At 51.4% G+C, this 21,029-nt stretch overlaps 2 protein-coding genes across 11 annotated transcripts in view; both read left to right on the forward strand.

The window, feature by feature from the left end:
- The window catches only part of USH1C (USH1 protein network component harmonin), a gene marked incomplete at its 3' end in the record, with an annotated part of 52,273 nt that extends 45,313 nt beyond the window's left edge, over positions 1–6,960 (forward strand). The window contains exons 19-21 of one of the 3 annotated variants that reach the window (XM_082341556.1): positions 2,716–2,822; positions 4,189–4,244; positions 6,604–6,960. In XM_082341556.1, the coding sequence (XP_082197682.1) occupies positions 2,716–2,822; positions 4,189–4,244; positions 6,604–6,616 (176 nt within the window). The other 2 variants (XM_082341558.1, XM_082341557.1) reach the window with 2 other exon arrangements.
- Positions 6,961–13,377: 6,417 nt separating this feature from the next.
- ABCC8 (ATP binding cassette subfamily C member 8) overlaps positions 13,378–21,029 on the forward strand; it is a 74,753-nt gene continuing 67,101 nt past the window's right edge. For 2 of the 8 annotated variants that reach the window (XM_082341388.1, XM_082341382.1), the window contains exons 1-3: positions 13,378–13,694; positions 14,990–15,131; positions 19,090–19,211. In XM_082341388.1, coding sequence (XP_082197514.1) covers positions 13,547–13,694; positions 14,990–15,131; positions 19,090–19,211 — 412 coding nt within the window. In that variant the 5' untranslated portion in view covers positions 13,378–13,546. Of the gene's footprint in view, positions 13,695–14,068; positions 15,132–19,089; positions 19,212–21,029 lie in introns of those variants that run through there. The other 6 variants (XM_082341381.1, XM_082341384.1, XR_014231389.1 and 3 more) reach the window with 5 other exon arrangements.

Here is a 21,029-nt window from a genome sequence, read left to right on the forward strand (position 1 = left end):
GCTGACCATTCTCAGGAACGCCTTCCCACCTGGATCCACCCACTCATGCATCAGTCCCACATGTGACCTGCAGGCATATGACAGTGCCAGGATCTGCAGGCACACAGCAAACCAGACACCACTTTGCCCTCCGGGGGCTCCCCATCTAGTGGTGAAAACATCCTCAGAATTGCCAGGTGCTGACGATAACAGTGTGGTCTGCTGTGGGCTGGCAGAGGACTGAGAAGGTGGAGGGACGCTGTGGGAACCCTGAGGCCCCTAACCTATCAAGGGCAAGAGGGCTGCTGGGAGGGCTCCCTACAAGGGTGATACTGAGCTGAGCCTTTAAAGATAAGTTGATGCCAGCCTTGCAAAGGAGGGAAAGAGCTTTCCAGGCAGAGAGGACAGCACAAGTAAAGGCAAGAGAGAAACCATCAAAACGTTACCCGTCCTTTTCATAATGATAAGAGCCAACATCTGTCAAGAACGAACCTTGTGCCAGGTGTTATTCTAAGTACCTGCACATAACCTGTGTCTGGGTAATCATGTGTATTAACTCATTTAATTCTTACAATAGATACCGTTATCACTCTCATTTCACATCTTAGGAAACTGAGGCACAGAAAGGTTAAGTACAATACTTGTTCAGGACCCACAGCCAGTAAGGGATGGAGGCAGGACTTGAACCCAAGCAGTCTGGTCATTCGCTTTACTGCCCAGCACAAGTGCCACCCCTGCTTGGGACCTTCTGCAGCCCTGCCCCCTCCCAGCGGGGCAGGGGCCCTCTCCCACCCTGTGTCTCTCCTGTGGCATGATCTTCTTGCTTTGCCTTGATCCCCTTACCAACAAAAACACCCCTGCTGATGAGTGAAGCCTTTGTGGACCCAGCACAGACTTGTGCCTCAAACGATCAACCCATTCTCCTGACAGTGTCTGAAACTCCACCATTAGTGATTTCTTCTTCCAAGTCTGGGCGGCTTTTCAGTACTCCTGAGTCCTTTGTGGAGGAATAGGTGCCCTTGAAGGAGGAGCCCCTCACCTTTGCAGGCCAGAGCAGAGAATCCCAGAGTCAGATCCCTTCTCTGCAGCGCTAGGCTGGAGTCTCTCCCACAAGCCAAGGTGGTAGAATGGAGGGTGGGTGTGGGCCTGAGGCAGGAGGTGGAGTGATGGCAGTCACCTGGGCACACTGGCAGCCAGGCTTCTGTGGGTTGCTAAGGCGAGTCCAGCTCTGCCACCCGGGGCCTTGGTGACCTCGGCCCCTCACAGCCGCACTTGAGCCTTCATTTCCGCTATAGAAGGGGGGCCTGCTCAGCTAGGCAGCTGCCATGGCCCACCGCTGCCCACCTGGCCAATGCGCTCCACCTCTGTCCTCATTTCCTGTGCCAGCTGAGGGAAGGGTTGATGCTGGCCCCACCTGTCTGCCATGTCTAGCAGGGAAAGAGGACCAGGATGGATGGGTGGCTTCCTGGGCCCTCCCCACCTTACAAAGCCCCAGCCCAACCACTGCCTTATTGGCCCTGAGGCTGCATCTTGGGTTTGTACAAAGTGAAAATGTGGAAGCTACCTCTCCCCAGGCCCACTGTCCAGAGGAAACTGCTGTCTACAGTTTGGTTACACACTACTTTGGACATACAAGCAGCTGGTGAAAGTTCCTCAGGACCACATGTGTTTTAAGCCACCATAGCCACCATCTTCAGCAACACACATCATAATCCTGTGGACCTTCATGCCTGCAAGGCTCCTGAGTAAACTATTTCAGCATAGCACAGAATGTTCTGTGGACACCAGAACTGGGAGAAATTGCTCAAAAAAAAAGAAAATAAGAAAGGGTTCTGAAGTTGAAGATGTGTGTTAGATCTACTTCTCGGAGAGCCACAAGGCATATTAGCATATTCAAGGTTCTGACAAGTCCTGCAGTGAGTAGCTCTGTTTAAGCTTATAACGTCAGCTTTTCTCAAACTACTTATTAGATCACAGGTCCGCTTATCCAGGAACACCTTCAACATCACTCATTTATTCAAGAAATATCTATTGAATTCCTATTTTGTGCTAGGTATTTTGTTAAGTGCTGGAGATATAGTGGTGAACTAAAAAGACAACCCCTGCCCTTATGGAGCTGACAGTCTGGTAGGAGGGACCACCAGTCAATAAATAGATATATGGTTACAAATTGTGAAAAATGCTGTGCAGAAAAAGACCAGGATACTTTAATAGAATAATAGGAAAGTTCTACTTGAGATTGAGTGGGCAGTCAGAGAAGACCTCTCAGAGTTTTATCTCAGACTTGGAAGAAGAGGGAAAGAGAGCGAGGGCAAGTGCACCGGGTGGAACAGCATGTGAAAGCTCTGAGGCAGGAAAGAGCTCAGTCTGCTCAGGGACCTAAAGCCGGCCAGCACGGCTAGAGCACAGAGAGGGACGGCTCATAGAACTAGCTTGTGTTTCTGGTAACCTCCCTGGAAATGCAGGTCTGCTTCCCTCTGCAATCAGAGGCCCATACAAAAGCTGGGGTGGCAATAATTCATCACTGGTGTCCCGATTCTACTGAGCTGGGGTGAGGGTGTGTGGATGAGGTGGGAAGGAAGTGCCCTTTGAGCAACCTGGTCGATTGTTTCCCCTTGTGCTTTCTGAGCCCATATGAGCTTTCAGAATCCAAGTCAGGCCCCTTCTGCAGCCCTACAGTCGCTCCCCGTTTTCTATATGCAGCCCAGTTGGTCAGTCAGCCTTATCTTCCGGCAGGTGGCATTGTGAAAGGGGATGAGGTCATGGCCATCAATGGCAAGATCGTGACGGACTACACCCTGGCTGAGGCTGAGGCTGCCCTGCAGAAGGCCTGGAATCAGGGGGTAAGAACAATCCCCCTCCCTTTTTCCCTCCCTTGCCTGCCTGCCTGCCTCAAACCCTGGCCTCCGCAACCAGGCCTTACAGTCAGGGTGCCCCATCCCAGGGCCGATATCCAAGGTCCAGGTAACTCCTGGGTGACACTCACATACCCTATCCAGCCAGTGGTCTTAATCTGACAAGATAGAATTCAGAAAGTCAGTTTCCAACCTTGAATCCAAAAAACAAGTGGCACAAATAGACTCCAGAAGACCAGATGTGGCAACCCACCCAAGAAAAAAACTTAAGGTCTTCTCTAAGTACACACCAAACAGGAATCAAGAGAGTGCTTGAAAACATTAACAGAAGTAGAGGGCCCAGAATGGAGGAGGGGCTGGTGGTAGTTTGCTCTGGCTCATTAGATACCCACCTGGGTCAGGGCCACCACATAAGGTCTCCCAGGCTGTGCACTACACAATCCGAGGGGGTGCCCTCCTACAGACTACAGTGTGAATGGTGCTCGCTCATGTTGTGCAATGCACAACCTGTGCAACTGTATGCAGGCAGCCGAGCCTGAGGTATTAAGTTCAGTGCCGAGGATGCTGACCAGATGGGCCTGGGACCCACATGAAGGGATGTGGAGAAGAGAAGACTCACGGGTAACATGATGACTGTCTTTAACTATCTCAAGTGCTGCATTAGGGTAGAGGGAGCGAAAGTTTTCTGTGATCTTGAGGGCAGAACTGGATTGGATGGAGGGAGGTCCTGAGGAGAGATTTCAGTTCAATATTAGGAGCTATTGCATGGTAGAGGGGCCTAGTGATATTTCACAAAATTTTTATTGGATACACCCAAGCCAAGGATGGACAATGATGGACAAGCTAAGGATGGCAGCGATGCCATTGAGGGGATTCAAATGTTAGGAGCAGAAAGCTAGGCCTAAAATTCCCCAATTGGCCGTGCATCAGAATGACCTAGGGACTTTGTTAAAAATACCGTTTCCCAGGACCTAACCTCAGATTTCCAGGCACCAAGTCCATGACTCTAGAATTTTAAGGAATTCGCCAAGTGATTCTGAGGTTGATGCCCAGCCAGGGTCTGCAGATCAGCATTTGGGAACTTGGTGTCATTCAAGGACCTGGCAACCCTGGCTTCTATGGTTCTGAAACCTCAGAGTCTGGAAGCTTCCCCCAGACCATGGGATTGCACAGTGAGGCCCTTCCCCACCAGGAGGACCTCCAGCCCCACCTGGGCCCACCCCCCCCCCATGGGAAGAAGGCCCCAGCCGGCTGATCCTGGGCCATGGTGCCCCGGCATGGGAATGGAGTGTCAGGGGCAGACATGCCACTGACCGCTGAGCGTGCCTCAGAGTCACATGGCTTCTCCCCACAGGACTGGATCGACCTTGTCATTGCCGTCTGTCCCCCCAAGGAGTATGACGATGAGCTGTAAGTGTGTGCGGGTGCCTGGCCCCCTACCTCCTCTCCCTCCTCCTCTTCCTCCGGGATCTTGGCCACTTTCTCCCAGCCCAGCCCCAGTCCTCATCCAGCCTAACGGAATGGCCCAAGCGCACAAAGTCTAGTAGTAATTGATCCTGGAAAGCTCCCAGGCTAGAGCAAGCCTAGAACTAAGTCACTGTCCTCAAGCATTGCCAGAGCCGCCTTCAAGTCGGTCTTGTCCGGATTCTTCTTTCCATATGCAAAACTGAAGCCCAGAGAAATTCAAGGTCTCAGGCCAAGTAAACAGTGAAGCTGGGACAAAGCCTCAGATTTCTGATTCCCTACTCAGAACTTCGTCTCCTGCCCCATCACCAGCTAGTTTAAAGACTTCTGTGTCTTGCTCTCTGGAGGGTCTTCCTGCTACGTAGCTGCTTTCTCTCATGCAGCCAGGACCATAGGCTTTGGCCCCATCCTGCAGGCTTTCCTTGGCCCAGTCTCTGTCTTTCTCTGCAATTCCCTGTATGGTCTGTCTCTCCCTATGTCTGTTTCATTCCTGTCTCTGTATCTGTGTGGGTCTCTCTATCTCATTTTCTCTCTCTCTCTCTCTCTCTCTGTGTCCTTCCCCTCCCTCCTGCTCCCCCTTCCTTCCTGTCAGTCTCTCTCCCATCCATCCCTCTCCCCTGCATCCTTCTTCCCTTCATCTCTCTCCCTCTTCTCTTACCTCTCCTTTTCTTGCCTCTCTCCACCCCTGGCTCTGGGTCCTTGCTTCTCCATCTTTGCCACCCTGCATCCATTTTCTCTCTCTCTGTCTTTCTGTCTCTGCCCCTGTCTCTCTCTGTGCCTCTGTGTGTGCCTCTTACTGTCCCCCACCCTCACTTCATCACATCACCTCCCCACCCCTGTGCTTGCCTGTCATGACGGTGCCTACCCACTCCCCCTCCCAGCAGAGGCTGAGTCCTGTGTACATCTTAGAGAAATCAAGGTCTTGTAGCAACTAATTCTGGAACCCAGGCCCTAGGCAGGACCTGAGGCAGGAGCCAAGTGAAGGGAGAGGTCCGGTGGAGCTCTGCCTGGAATAACCAAGCCCTGTTTTGTGTTTCCTGCTCCGCTCTGCATATATAGCTCTTCTCTTCCCTCCTCTGCAGCAGAAAGCCCCCAGCTGGTCCGAAAGCTCCTTGGAGACAATGCTCCCATGCTTAGACACGGGTTCCTCCTGCAGCTGGAGCCTGGCAACCCCCGCGGTGAATAGGCAGGCGGGCTGCAGGGCCCCGTCTGTCCACGCTGCACGTCGTGGCTGTCTGCTGCCCATGCTGTCGGCAGGTTCTTTGGACTGGTGTCTGGGGATTCGCCATCCCTGAAGTGCCACCTGGGCCTGCTGTTGGTGACACTGGAATTCTGTTGGACTCAAAGGCCCTCCCGCTCAGGGAAGCCAAGCAGAGCCCAGTGTGCGGCATGCTTGGGACCTGGGTGTCCTGACTCACCACAGCCCTTGGGATCTGCCCTGGGTCCCACATAGCACCCCAATGAGCAGGATAGAGCAGTGAGCGCCATTCTCAGTTGGGCACAGGCAGTGCCTCAAACCAGGCACGATGGGCTGGGAGAACCCAAAGGAAGCACAGCCTGGGTTTCCCCTTCCCTGTCAGCCCCACCCTCTGGGACCTCCACAAAGCCGCCATGCTTGGCCAGAGCCAGGGCAATTAAGAGGCAATTAACGCTGGTCCAGAGAACCAGGATTGGCCTATCGGAGTTGTCCATGTCCTGTTGTGACCTGCTGTGGCTGAGCCCTGCTCAGACCAAACTGTCCTCTGTGCCTTCTGTCTCCCTTGACTCTGGACTCTATCTGTGGGACACTGTGGAGCCCAGCTTTGGGATGTGTTTCCTGCCCTGTGACAGGGCTGTGCCCATGGACAGAGCTGGTAGGTGGCCGTGAAACTGGTGTTTGGTGTGGCCTAAAGCCCATAGCTGGCAGCATCTGGGGCAGACCCAAGCCTGGACTTGTTGACTTTTCTGTTGCAAGTTTCTCATGCTCCCAAAACAGTTGGCCTCAACTGTGGCTGTGGCTTCTGGGATGGGCTCGTGGCCCTTTGTTTTCTATCACTTGTCATCTGCTCTGTGAGGGACCTCAGTGCCTTTGCCTTCTGGTCCCCTCCTACCTCATCCCAGGTGTCCCTTCTGCGCCCTCCCTGGCCTCCTGTGTGCCGTGGCTGGGGTGTGACTGCTTGGGGCCTCCACCAAGAGGGGCATCCAGAGGTCGGCAAGGCCTTGTGCCTCCAAGGGGCAGGGTGTGCTCCCTTTCGTCGGCCTTGCCCTCGGCTGAGTGCGCACCCACAAGACCTGCAGCCTCCTTATTTGTTCCTCTTCTCCACAGGACCTTCTTCTGAAGTTCAGAGGAGAAACCAAACCCACCCGTAGAAGCCAGTGAGCTCTGGACCCACCCTCCTGGACACCATGCTTGGAGCCAGCTGAGCCACCGCAGCCTGCAGGCACCTGGAAACCCATAGCCAGCACCCAGGGATTGCAGACTCCCTCTGGCCCTGAAGTAGGGCTGCATAGGAACACTTCGGGCCACCCCTCTGAAGGCCAGCATGGAGGGAGGGAGTAGCTAGCCGTTCTGAAGAGGCCCCTTTTGCAGGGTTACGGGGGAACCCAGCCTACACCCAGTGGATACCCAATAAATGTTTGTAGTCAATTGGCTAATTGCCTCAAATACAGATCTGAGCACCCATTGACTGAGCCAAGTTATTTCTTCCAAGTAGGGGAGCAAGCAAACCTCAACACCCTCCCCCCCAACCCTCTCCCACCAGGGGGCTGGATCAGCAAAGGAATTTGATTTGATTCTCCAGCTCCAATGGAAAAGGTGATGCTTCTCTCCAAACCACCTGGCTCACTCTTCCTAACAAAACTTCTGCTTATGGTTACTGAGGGGAAGGGTGGGGGGAAGGGATAGTCAGGGAGTTTGGGATTGGCATGTACACACTGCTATATTTAAAATGGATAACCAAAAATAAATAAATACATACATACATACATACATACATACATGAATACATAAGTAAAATGGATAACCAACAAGGACCTACTGTATAGCCCAGGGAACTCTGCTCAATATTATGTAACAACCTAAATGGGAAAAGAATTTTAAAAAGAACAGATACATGTATATGTATAACTGAATCACTTTGCTGTACACCTGAAACTAACACAACATTTTTAATCAACTATACTCCAATATAAAATTAAAAGTAAGTAAATAAATACACTGGGGGAAAAAAAAAACTTCTCCAGGATCTGTCCTTTGCTCAAGCCCCAGAGCACCCACGTCATTAAATGACTGTCTTCTCAAGGGCACATTGGCTATTCAGAAAGCTTAAAATTAAATATATTCACCAATTTGAATTTTTAATGTACTATTTTTAGCTAAAAATAGATTTTGACTCTGTACAGGGCATGAGGGGGGAGCGCTTCGGCAATGTTTCCTTCGAGCAGGTAAACATTAGGTAGTGGCTGTGGGCCTGTCTCAACACCTCTGTCTCTCTCACCCCCAACTCTCCTTCCCTCCCTCCCTTTCAGGTCTCTGCTTGCCTGAGTAAAGAGGTCATTCTTTGCCCAAGCACCAGAGAGAAGGGTCTTCTTCCCTCCTCCCCAACAGAATCACAATGGCAGGACTTCCCTGGTGGTGCAGTGGTTAAGAATCCGCCTGCCAATGCAGGGGACATGGGTTCGAGCCCTGGTTCAGGAAGATCCCACATGCCATGGAGCAACTAAGCCCGTGCGCCTAGAGCCCATGCTCCACAACAAGAGAAGCCACCGCAATGAGAAGCCCACATACTGCAACGAAGAGTAGCCCCCGCTCGCCCCAACTAGAGAAAGCCCGCGCACAGCAACGAAGACCCGACGCAGCCAAATTAATTAATTAAATTAAAAAAAAAAAAAAAGAATCACAGTGGCAGGCATGCCCACATGTACCTCCATGTATACACCAAGTTTTCACCAGTGCACCAAGAAGTAGGCTGTGTACTTACATACAGGCCTACACTCAAGCGGCCAAGTCTAAATAAGGACCGTGGTCTTGCTCTGCAGACACCACTTCCAAACAAGTCCCCATTACCTCCTCGCACCTCCTTCCAACTGGAAAGCTCCCACGCCCCTTTTGGCCTTCCTCATTTAGCCCACCCTTACCCCAGCCCACCCCTGTTTCTCAGCAGGATGTTCCAACCTGAGCTCTGCTACCTACTTTGCTGGGGATCCTTGGGCCAGTGACTTTCCCTCTCTGCCTTATGCTCACCTGTGTAATGATGATTCTATCACCTGCTTTAAAGGGAGATGATGATCAAGCTAGATAACGCTATAAGGGGCTTGGCACTTTGCTCTTGCCCACTTAAGTTTTAGGTAGGAACTCAATCAATTATTAAAAATCAGTAAGTGTTGCAGCATTATTTATAATAGGCAAGACATGGAAAACAACCTAAGTGTCCATCGATGCATGAATGGATAAAGAAAATGGATAATGGAATATTAGCCATAAAAAGAAGGAAATCCTGCCCCCTGCAACAAAATGGATGAATCTTGTGGGCATTATGCTAAGTTAAATACGTCAGAGAAAGACAGATACTGTATGACCTCACTTATGTGTGGAATCTAAAAAAGCTGAACTCATAGAAACAGAGCAGATTGGTGGTTACCAGAGATGGAGGGTGGGGATGCGGGATAGGGAAAATGGATGAAGGTGGTCAAAAGGTACAAACCTCCAGTTATAAGATACATAAGTTCTGGGGATGTAATGTACAGCATGGCGACTATAGTGAACAATACTGAATTGTATATTTTAAAGTGGCTAAGAGAGTAGATCTTAAAAATTTTCATCACAAGAAAAAATATTATAGCTATGTAAGGAGATGGATGTTAACTAAACACAAGGATAATCATATACATATATTTAATCACTATGTCATACATCTTAAATTTATACAATGTTCTATGTCAATTACATTTAATAAAACTAGCAGGGGGAGGATCAGTGTCTTGATCAGTGTCTTATCTTTGCATAAGAAGCCCTCAGCTGATTTGAGAATTGGAAAGCTTGATATGAGGTCTATTGTTTGCCAGGCTTTCTCACACATTTGATCCATGAGAGAGGGCTTATTCTTCCTCTTTGAGGATCAGAGAGACTGACTTGCCCAAGGTCACATGGCTGGTCGGGGTAGAGCTGGGACCTGAACTTCCTGAGCATAGAGTTGGGTCCAGGAGCCTCACCTCAGGCGACAGGAGCTGAGGTCCCTCTGGGGTGGGGGGGGAGGCAAGAAGCTGAAGGGAAGACAGGTGGTCCAGCAGCGCCCCCCCACCCCACCCCTGCCTGGCCTCAGCTCCTGCTCTGGCAGGCCCCTCCAGGCCCAGAGAGCTGAGTCTGTGCTGTACCTGCCAGAGGCACCTGTCAGGGGCCAGGCTGTGCCAGAGAGAGGCATCCTCCTTGTCTGAGCCCAGATGGGGATCCTGCTGCAGTGTGGCCTCGGGTGGGGAGAGGGGCAGGCCAGTGCACCTTATGGGATCCCCATGCAGCTCACATGCAATCATTCCCCTCCATCACTAATGGAAGTTGTCTCCAAAGCAAATCACTGCCAGGTCATTTGTGAGCCTTCTTCACCCACAGGTGAGGCCCCACTCAGCAGGACCCCCTCACACTCAGGTTCTCCCATCTGGCTCCCTGATTAATGCCAGTGACTGATGCCGTGACTGGGTATTTCCTTTGGCTTCTAACACAGAGAAGAGGCCTAATGCACAGATGTGCAGGTTTCCCCAAAAGTCTGTTCTTTGGGGGCTGCACGCCTTCCTCGGGACATGAAGACTGAGAGGCAGTAAGATCCTCAGTACCCTCAGCATCCCGTTAAGGAGTGGCTAACAGGCAGGTAGGGAGGCTGAGCACAGTCTCCTGATCTCAAGAACTCTCTCTCTGATACACCAGTTGTCTGTTCTCCACCTGGAATTTGCTAGAAGAGCTAGAAGGGACTTTTTTGAAGCCTTGCGCCACGCTTTCCTTTCCCTGCACAAAGGAGGGGAGGGGCCCTGCCTGCGGCCACACTCACCTAGTGGGCCCGGGAGCGCAACAATCCAGGTCCGTGAAATCCTTCCCAGGTTTTCCATTCTGCTCTGAGGAAGGCTGAGACTTTTCAAAGGGGAATACCCTTGCTCCAAGCCTGCTCCTGTTGTGAATCCTTCTTCCATCTCCCTGCAGCAGAAGCGAGCAAGCAACTTTGGAGATGGGAAAGCGTGACTGAGATCCAGCGCCTCCTCACAGAGACATTGTAGCTCTGCGTCTGTTTCTGTTGCAGAAATAAAATGGTTTCATGCTTCACTGACTGCTCTACATCTATGCCTTGGACATCTTTCCGTGTCTGTGTACATAACCCTACTTTACTCTCTGTATTTGCCTCACAGTAGTCCACATTATGGAATTATCATGTTGTTTGTTCGTGTGTTAGTTTTATTTTAACCAGCCCTCTATTGATGAACATTTGGGTGTTTCCAAGATCACAATCCATGTTACAGCAGGAGTCCTTTCATGCCTCTTTATGCACCTGACTCCACACTTTTCGAGATAACACCCACATGATGGGCAGGGTGATGGGTATCCTCACTGGAAAGCTAGGTGTAGCTAGGAATTTGTAGGTGGAATTTGCCCACAGTCACGCAGTAGGTTTGTGCTAGAGATGGCAAACGTGGTGCCCCCCTCCAGCCTCCTCTTAGTCCCAGTTGGTGATCCCTTAATTGTCCTTTACACCTGGGTCCAGCTTGGGTTGGACCAGCCTTTTTGTTTATTTCAAATGGCCCAGAAGAGGCAAGTGTGTGGGATGTGCCAGGCACTGTGTGCTGAGTGCCAAGGAAGGGAAAGACCACTAGATAACCATGATTGATTGAGGGGGTCCCATGGGTGGGCACCCAGAGGATGAGGTAGCCAGGACCATCTTCCAGGCTTACACAGCACATTTATAACTGTGACCTCATTTTAATCCTCTGGGGTCTGTATTACTATCTTCCCCATTTAGAAAAGAGGAAATTGAAGCACAGAATGGTAACTTGTCCTACATGACACAACTAGTAGTGGTGGAGCCAGGACTGAGGACTTTAAATATATATATATACCTACCACTGAAAGGAAAAACAGCACTGCTGAAAGTGTGAAAAACTAAAATTATAACTACAAAAACAAAATGGCAACAGAAAGTTTGAAAAAAAAACTTGGAGCTGAAAACAAAAACCTAAAAGCAATTTTGTTAGGTGGCCAAGGGCACATCTCATCTCTTTGTTTAGTTTTTTTTGTTTTGTCTTTTTGCCGTGCTTGGAAGCTTGTGGGATCTTAGTTCCCCAACCAGGGATCAAAACTGTGCCCTCGGCAGCAGTGAAAGTGCAGAGGCCTAACCACTGGACCATCAGGGAATTCCCCATCTCATCTCTTTGAACCTCAGTTGTTTCATTCTTACAGAAAGAGAATGGTAATAACAGTAATTATAAACACAGCAACGGTAGCTAATGTATACTATGCACCGCCCTAATGTAACAGCCATTTCCAAGTCTGAGCTTCCCCCGTGGGCTTGCATTCAAACATACATATTTAATATGGCTGTAATCAAAGGAAACACACAATTTTGTTCCTTCCTTTTTCACCTGACATTGTCTCATAAGCTTTTCCCACTTGACTACATAGACTCAGCAATCACTTTTTCAGTGGCTGCATTCACCCAGATTAATTAACTCCTGCCACTGGTACGGGATATTTACAGCCACCAAGTTTTCACTATTTTGGCTGATACTGCAGGAAACATCTTTTGGCCTCAGAGAGATACCCAAAAAGTCGGAGACTGTCTGAGGACTTTGAACCCTGAGCTCCTGCCCTCCCCAAGCTCTTCACTCAGCCCCACCTGCCCTCTGCTCTGGTTCCTGGTTCTGCCCTGGCCTCTCTCAAGTCCTAAGGCAAAGCTGAGTCCTTGCCTGACAGTGTCTTGTAAAGGCTTCGAGCCTCAAAGCAGCCTCAGAACAGCCTCAGTGAAGCTCATAGGGAAAAGGGCTGAAGAGAGCTTCCTTGATGACCCTCTAGCTCCTCCTGAGAACAGATGCATTTATGCTCCATATCCTTAACTCAGAAATTTCTTCTAAAATCTAACCCCAAATCCCCTTTTGTCTTCTTTCTTCATAGGACGTAAACTTTTTTGGTCACAGACCTGTGAGAATTTCTCCAAAAAGTATAGGAAGGCATAATATTGTCTTTACGATTTCACCAGGTTCTTGAACTCCTTAAGCCTATCTGTGTCAGGTTAAGGATACAGCCTAGGGTATCTGACACTATCTCTTTCCACCCCTCTTGGCTGCCTTCCATTGCCTTCACTGGATATAATTCCACGAGCACCTCTTTTTCAACCTTGGGCGGTGATCTGTTCTATCCATTCACCTGCCAGTCGCTGGAGGTTTCAATAATGTAATAGACGCATGCCTGAGGTAGATGGGGGCTGGGGAGTGCGGGTTGAAATTCGATGAGCTGAGTTCAAGTTATGCTTCCCTACTTGTCGGCAGTGAGACCTTGGGTCAGTCATGTAACCTTCCGGAGCCTTAGTTTCCTCACCAGAAAAATGGGAGCAATTAACCTGTACTTAGCAGGAGTATTGGAAGATTCCGTTTGTGAAAGCGAGGGATACGCTGTAAAGCACCTATGAACGTCCCCCGCTTGGAACCACTTTCGAAAACCTTCGAAGCTCCCCGCTAGGTAATGTTTTTGAATGCTTTTCCTATTCATATGGGGTGGGGCTTGTCCCACACTGCCCCACCAGGACCCTCCGCTCTAACTATACCCACAAGAGCCAGGCCCAGGTGAGCTCACAGCTCAGACCCCGGGCAGGGAGGTCACACTCGAGACTCCGACCGCGCCCACTCCGGAGCCGCGAGGACCCTCCTCCTCTCTTCTGCACCACTCACCCTCCCATCCAGACTCGAGCACGCCCACCCACCCAGCCTGTCTTCCCTTCTTCCCCAGCGCACGCGCGCGGCGGGGCACTCACAAGGCGGCCCCCAGCGCATCGTGCGGGCCGCCACAGCTGGAACTCTGCCCCAGCGCGGCCCGGCGGGTCGGGCTCCCCGCCGCCCCCCAGGCCCCTCAGGTAGAGGAGCGGAGCGGGGTGGGAGAGCCGGAGCGCCGACGGGGCGGGGCCCGCGGGGTGGGGGCTGGGGCCTGACGGCCGGGCCGGGCGGCGGAGCTACAGGGGACAGAGCGCGGGAGGCGCGTGGAGCCAGCCGCAGTTGGAGCCCGAGCCCGAGCCCGCGCCGCCATGCCCCTGGCCTTCTGCGGCAGCGAGAACCACTCGGCCGCCTACCGGGTGGACCAGGGCGTCCTCAACAACGGTTGCTTCGTGGACGCGCTCAACGTGGTGCCGCACGTCTTCCTGCTCTTCATCACCTTCCCAATCCTCTTCATCGGTGAGCGCGCGGGGCGAGCAGCGGAGGAGGGGAGGACGGAGGTCGGGAGGGAGGAGGAGGAGGAAGCGCTGCGCGCCGCAGCGCTCCGCGTCCCCTTGCGGCCAGGCGACCTCCGCTCGCCTCCCTCTTGGGGTCCCCTGCTCTGTGTTATGCCCCGCGGTGCCGGCGCTCGCACACCCGCACAGCCCTCACTCCCGGGGTGTCCCTGAAACCGCACGCACCACAACGGAAGCTCCTGACCCAGGGGACCCCCAAGTTTTGCCACCGCAGGGCCAGAGCTGGGGTGGAGAAAGGGGAAAGCAGGGGTCTCTGTACGCGCTGGAAAGGTCGGGAGTGGGTCGGGCTGTAACCTCAGAGGCGCTGTGTAGGGAGCCGGGCCACCCCTCCCCCAAGGCACCCTTCTCGTCAGCCGCAGCTGGGCCCAGGGAGGAGTGCAGCCTGCGCCTCAGAGGCTGGGCTGGGGGCCCTGCGAGCCCTGTGCTTCCCAGGGGCTGAGCCCGACAGTGGTCGGTAGCCTCCGGCAATCCTGGGCTTCCACTCGCCCCGATCGAGAAGAGGCTCCGCTTCCCCAGCTAACCCCACCGCGGCGCGCGCGTCTCCGGAGCGCAATTTCTCGGGCTCGGGGCAGAGCCGATCCGACTTAGCAGCGACCCGGACGGAGGCCATCAGCGCCCCTGTTTGAAAGCCCTCTGCAGAGTTCGGCGTCACCGCCCAGACAGTCGTGTGTGCCTCTTTCCTAGGGTCCCCTTTATCTCTCTCCAAGACCTCGAATTTCCCAAGCTAGCTAGCTCTGTCAACTCATAGGGTGTTCCCTGCCTCCCCCAAAACGTGTTAATTTGCTCTAATTAAGAAAAAAAGGCAAATCTTAAGATTCATATACAGCTTTTGAAAAGAAAGGAAAAATTGCTACAAAATTAAAAAGAGGAGGATGCTGCAGAAGCAAAAAGTTGCTAGTTGTTGACAAAGACAACTAGAAATAGGAAGGAAGCTTATGCTCACATGTGTATCAAAAATTGTACCAGCATTTACACTGTTGCTCTCAACCAAATGGTTTATTTATGCGGTTATTTGTCACACAAAAAGTCCGCATATAAAATGGGTACCTGCACATGTGGGCCTCTGTGGGTCCGGGGTTTCATGCAAGGACATTTAGTTCATGTGTACCAGACTGGGGCATTGTCATGGGTACACTCCTCATCCCCACCATGGACCCAATGCCTAAGCACCCCCCTGGGGTTCACGAAACCTCCTCCAGGTGAGCCAGGCTTCCCACCTCTTCCTGTCTCTCCTTGCAGGATGGGGCAGTCAGAGCTCCAAGGTGCACATCCACCACAGCACATGGCTCCACTTCCCGGGGCACAACCTGCGCTGGATCCTGACCTTCATGCTGCTCTTCGTCCTGGTGTGTGAGATCGCGGAGGGCATCCTGTCTGATGGGTGAGTGACTCTCAGAGGACCCAGGAGAGTGGATCTACTCAAGGGTGCTTCCTAAAAGGCCCAGGGAGACCCCAGCTCAGCTGCATTCCATGAGCCAATATCGTTTCATTTGCTAATAAATCCAGCAACTGTTTACCCAACATCTGTGTGCCAGCCACTCTGTGCCAGGCACTGGACAGTGAGAACCAGGCCCTGCTCTCAGTGCAGCAGGGTGGAGGGAACCCAGATCTGCACACCAAGACCTGGTGAAATAATACTAGAGCCTATTAGAGTGGATATGCCCAGCCTCTCCCACAAGCTGCTGGGGTTACCTTCTTGGAGGGAAAAAAATCACTCTTGCTTAAGATCTTTCCTTGGTTCCCGGTTGTTTACAAGGTCCTAAGTCCTCAGCCTGGCATCCAGGTTCCTCACAGTCGGCCCTCCCTCTCTCTAGCCTCATTCCTAAGGGCCTTCTCCCCATGCCCACCTTGCCTCTGGGCCTCACAGCATACTCTTCACACCTCTGCCACAGCACAGATCATACTGTATGTTAACATCTATATCTATTTGCAAACTGTCTCCCCCCTAAATCAGAAAGGCCTCAGAGTTGGAATCTGCATTTCATTCATCTTTGTATTCACAGTGCAAGGCACATGAGACAGCTCCATAGACCCTTAGTGACTCCTTAAGAGAATAAATGAAATAACGTTACAAGTAAGTACTGTGGGAGGATAAAGGAAGGCAGAGTTGGGCAAGCTTCATGGTTGAGGGGACTTCTGAGCAGAATCTGGAAGGATGACTAGGGTTCTGACAGGCAGAGGAGTTCCAGAGAGGGAGGGCCAGTGGGGAGTCGTGAGAAAGGTACCACGGGCGAGTGGGGAGGGGTGGGAAGCAGCCATCTCACTAAGGAAGAATGGAAGGATCGGCAAGGCTCAGTGACTGCCTGGGTGAAGGGGTGGTGGAGGGTGGTGGACATTTGGCTTAAATACTTGAGGTCCAATCCCTCTGAGCTGGAATCAGAGTATGCCCAGATTCCACTCCTGCCAGCCCCGGCTCCTGCAGATGGATGGCAGGAGGATGGGATCCTCACCCCCACCAACACACACACTCCCTCACCCTCCCACTCCCAATGTCCCTGCATCCTGGCTTCAGCAGTAATCTCCGTGGTAACTGCTTGCCTTGGGCCTCCTCCTGACTATCAAAGCCCTCAGATGAGCAGGACCAGAATGCATACTGCCACATAACTAGCAGGTGACAAGTCTGCCTCCCGCCTTCCATCCCAACACCCCTTCCAAAGCAGCACAGATGCTAGAGACGGGAGGGATGCCTTGTGAGCCCTCGGCCAGAATATACGCACCGGGCTGTAATGAACAAAGCGACAGAGGGGAAAATACCCTTCCTGCAGAGAAGGTAGACCTGGGTCTTTGCTAGCATTTCTGCTATGCCACGTACCAGCTGTGGGACTTTGGACAAGTCACCCAGCCCTTCTGGGTCTCACTTTCTCTACCTGTGAAATGAGCATCATAATCCCTGCCTTGCCTGCTCCATAGGGCAGTGGAGGATGAAATTAGAGCATAGACAGGGTGCAGAGTGCAGAGTGGCAGAGCCCTGGGCAGCTAGTATATTCCCAGAATGTGGGAGACTGGATAGAAAACGGTTGGGGACTCCGTCCTGCTGGCTGTCCCGCAGCCCCTCCTGTGTGGGGCAGCACCTGTATCCCAAACCTCTCCAGCTCAGTGCAAATCGCCATCTCCTCCCCAGAGAGCAGGTCAGCTCCTCAACAGGCACTTATCTGGTATTTGCTGGTTTCCATCTGTGGCCTACATCCCTGGGCAGGGGAGCATGAAGGAGGATGGGAAGGGGAACAGACATGAAGAGAAGCCACAGTCCCTGTCCTGGGTTGGCAGACTTGCCGGAAGTGTACGGGGCAGATGAGAGAGGGGGGCCATTAAAGCTGTGGCCTTCAAACTTGAGTTTAGTTTAAGGTAAGCCTCATTTAGTGATTAATTAAGGCATCTAACCTGTAGGGCTTCTTGTCTTCCTTTAAGTATTATTTCTCTGTGATGCTCTGAATTCACAACAACCAAAGCAGTATAGGTTATTTAGAAATTTTTTTAAAATATAGAATGTTTTCCCAGACCACCATACACTGGAAAAAAGCCATATATAAAACTTTTACCTAATTTCTTACCTAAGTCAGTGTATATTATTCAGTAAAGCAGCCTAAATCTATTTAAGTCTTGTCATAAAATACTTATTTCAGTTATGGTTATTCACTGTCTTATTTCATCTTATAAAATGTTTATCATTTCTGCCTTCTACTGCAAAAAAAATGAATGTACTTAAACTTATGAAATAACATTTTAGATGTCACTTAAAAATGTATGCAGGAGTACAGAGTTTTTCAAAATTATTTCAAGGAGTACAGAGGCAAGAGTTTTGAAGACCTCCTGGACAGGGTGTTGGTTGTTTCCAGTGCCCCCACTAGTGACTGCCTTGTACCTCTTGTAACAGTGCGAAGACCTTGCACTGAGACTATCCACTAATCAAGCTTGAAGAATATCAACGTGTACAGTCTCATTTAACAAGAAATCTGGAGGCCACCTTTTTTAGTTGGTGTGGTGGCTTAGTAATGGCATCAGGAACCCAGCTTCTCCACATCTTTCTATACCATACTCTGTGTGTCCACCATATCTTCTCTTATGGTTACAAGATGGCTGCCCAACTCCAGGCATCAACTAAGCAAGGAAAAAGGGAGCATGTTGCCCACAGGCCTCTTCTTTATGCAGGAGATCATCTTCTACAGACATTCCTTACATCTCATTGACCAGAATTGGGTTATACCGCCACTCTTAAACCGATCACTGACAAAGAAGTGTGCAATTGCATGGCTGCTTGAACCAATCACCATCCATTCCCTGGGGCTGGGCGCATTGCTGCTGGAGCAAACTTGTGGTTCTTCTAGTGAGGAAGAAGGGAAACACACTGCCTCTATGCTATATCCTAGTCCCACCAGACCGCTTGGGGTCCCAACATGGCTCTCTTCATGCCCCCCACCTTCTCTGTTGAACTCCTGCTCATCCTTCAAAGTTCAGCCTTGTGCCACCTCCTCTGTGAAGCATTCCCTGCTTGCCCACCCTCCCCTGTGTGCTCTCAGCCTTCTGTCCATCTGCAATACCACTTCCCTAGACTGCCTAGTCCGACGGTTAGCTCTGAGCATGGTTGCTTCCTTCCCTACTGTCAGCTTCTCGAGGGCAGGGACTCTGCACACTGGATAGAAGGAGCAGCGCAAGCAAGGGCAGCGCTGAAGCAGAAGACTGGAGGAGGCCTCCTGGGAATGGAGGGGTTCCTAACCGTAGCTTCACTAGAAAGAGCAGGCTGGGCAGTGCTGGAAAAAAGGCTTGAGGCCACATCACCTGTGCCTTTGAGTTTTGCTTTCTATAGAAGGGAGCCTTGGAAGGGCATGATCAGGACCAGTCAAGTTGAGCCTCCTCAACAGTCGTGGGGAAGCTGAGTTCTGGGAGGGAGCTCTGGCTCCCTATGGGGCTTATCACCAGACCAGAGTCCACCTACTGAGGCCTCTGTAGGGGGATAAGCTGGTTCCAAGCCAGAAGCTTTGCAGCTGCGACTGCCAAGGTCAGCTCCCCTATGCCAGATTCTGTAAGCGTGAACCCAGAGAGAGAAGGCCATGAATTTCAAAGCCTGAACACCGAGCTCTCATAGCATCTCTGTGTGAACGCCTGGGCCCCTTAGTTAACAGGCATGTTTGGGGTATGGGCTGGGCAGAGCTGCCAGCATATGGTATGGAACTCTATGGCATGTGTGTTCTGGAGGCCCCACTGTGTGCTGTGCCCTAAGCACGAGGCCTGGGTTACTCTGTTAGGGTACGACACAGCTCATCTACATTTTCTCTCTCTCTCTCTCCCTCTCTCTCTCTCTCTCTCTCTCTCTCTCTCTGTCTCTCTTGCCCTTATCTCAGGGTGACCGAATCCCGCCATCTCCACCTGTACATGCCGGCCGGGATGGCGTTCATGGCTGCTGTCACCTCTGTGATCTACTATCACAACATTGAGACCTCCAACTTCCCCAAGCTGCTGATTGGTAGGGAAAGGGGAGGAGTGGGAAACGGGGAGGGATAGGGACTTCCATTTGTTCCTTCAGATAATGTTTGCTGAGGACTTACTATGTGCCAGGTACCGTTCTAAGTGCTAGAGGTTCAGAGTTAGAGAAGAAAAATTCTTGCCATTGTGGAGCGTCCAGTCTGGTGGAGGAGACGTACAAGCAAAGACAGTGGACAGACAAGCAAACAAATAAGCAGTGAGGATGCTGTGAAGAACATAGAGCCGGGTAAGGGGTAGAGAGTGAAGGCCGTGCTGCTGTCTGTGTAGGACGCTCAGAGGAGGTCTCTGATAAGGGTGAGCATGCAGACATTCGGGGGTAGATGTTTCCGTGCAAATGGCACAGCAAGCGCAAAGGCCTTCTGATAGGAACAAACGTGGCAAAGAGGCTAGTATGGGCAAAGGCAAATGAGCAAAGGGAAGAATGGTAGGAGATGGGGTCAGGGGCCAGGAGAGGAACAAGGAAGACTCCTAGGCTTTGGGCCAGAGTACATGGGTGAACAGTGGTATTAGTAACTGACATGGCAAAGGAGCAGGAGTTGGGGTGTTTAGGCCACAGTTGAGTTTGAAACAGCCAGCTCAAGTGTCAGGCGGTCAGTTAGATAAACAAGCTGGGTGTTCCAGAGGAGGTCTAAGATAGTCATGGCTTTGTAGGTGACATCTTGAGCCCAAATGAGGTAACCTGGAGGAAAGAGAAGGGCCCCAGCACCAGAACCTGTGGTTTGCCAACATTTAGGAGTGCCCGCTTAGACCTTCTGACACCATGTGGCCGGGGTCCCAGTCAGAAACAACGGTGATGGCTGTTGACATTTACTGAGTGTGTACTGTGTGCCAGGCTCAGTGCTAAGCTTCCTCCATGCATTATCTCACTTAACCCCCACACTCTCCCTCTTGTACTGTTGCTATCCCCATTTTACAGATGTGAACACTGAAACTCAGAGAGGTTACGAATAATAACAGTGAACGCTCATTTAGCACCTGCTATGTGTCAGGCACGATCCTAAGCATTTTACATATATTAACTCATTTAATCCTTACAACTCTGTGAGGTAGGTGCCATTATTATTTCCCTTTTATAGATCAGGAGACCGAGGCTCAGTAGTTAAGTGGTTTGCGATAGTCTCCCCAGCTAGTCAAGGGCCAGAGCCAAGTTGTTTTTTTTTTTTTTTAATGTTTATTTATTTATTTGGCTGCACTGGGTCTTAGTTGTGGCATGCAGGATCTTTCATTGTGGCGTGTGGGCTCTTCATTGCAGCACGCGGGCTTCTTTCTAGTTGTGGCACATGGGCTCAGTAGTTGTGGTGCGTGGGCCCTCCAGTTGTGGCGCACAGGCTTAGTTGCCCCGTGGCATGTGGGATCTTAGTTCCCTGACCAGGGATCGAACCCGCATCCCCTGCATTGGAAGGTGGATTCTAAACCACGGGACCACCAGGGAAGTCCTCAGAGCCAGGTTTAGATCCCAGGAGTCTAGCACCCAAGCAGGCTCTTAAAAAGGCTGAGACTGTGTGTTTAAGGGTCCTCAGACTGTGCTTAGGCCAGAGGTATAAATCCACAGATCTGCCTCTGTGTGGGGCTCAGTCTGCATGTCTAAGGCCGGGGCTGTACATCTGACTGTTAGGCTGTGGTCAGACCATGTGTCATTAAGTCAGACTATGATTTTCAGGAATCATAGCATCTAATTGACATCTGGAGTCTGGAACTCTCTGTGCTAAGCCAGAGACAGCACGGTGTCATGAGTGGGCAGAGGATGTTTCCCAAGCTAATCACAGGTCTACCTTCCTGTGTAAGGTGGGAGCTGGCT

Source organism: Balaenoptera borealis (assembly GCF_965194805.1).
Source record: "Balaenoptera borealis genome assembly, chromosome: 11".
NCBI lineage: Eukaryota > Metazoa > Chordata > Mammalia > Artiodactyla > Balaenopteridae > Balaenoptera > Balaenoptera borealis.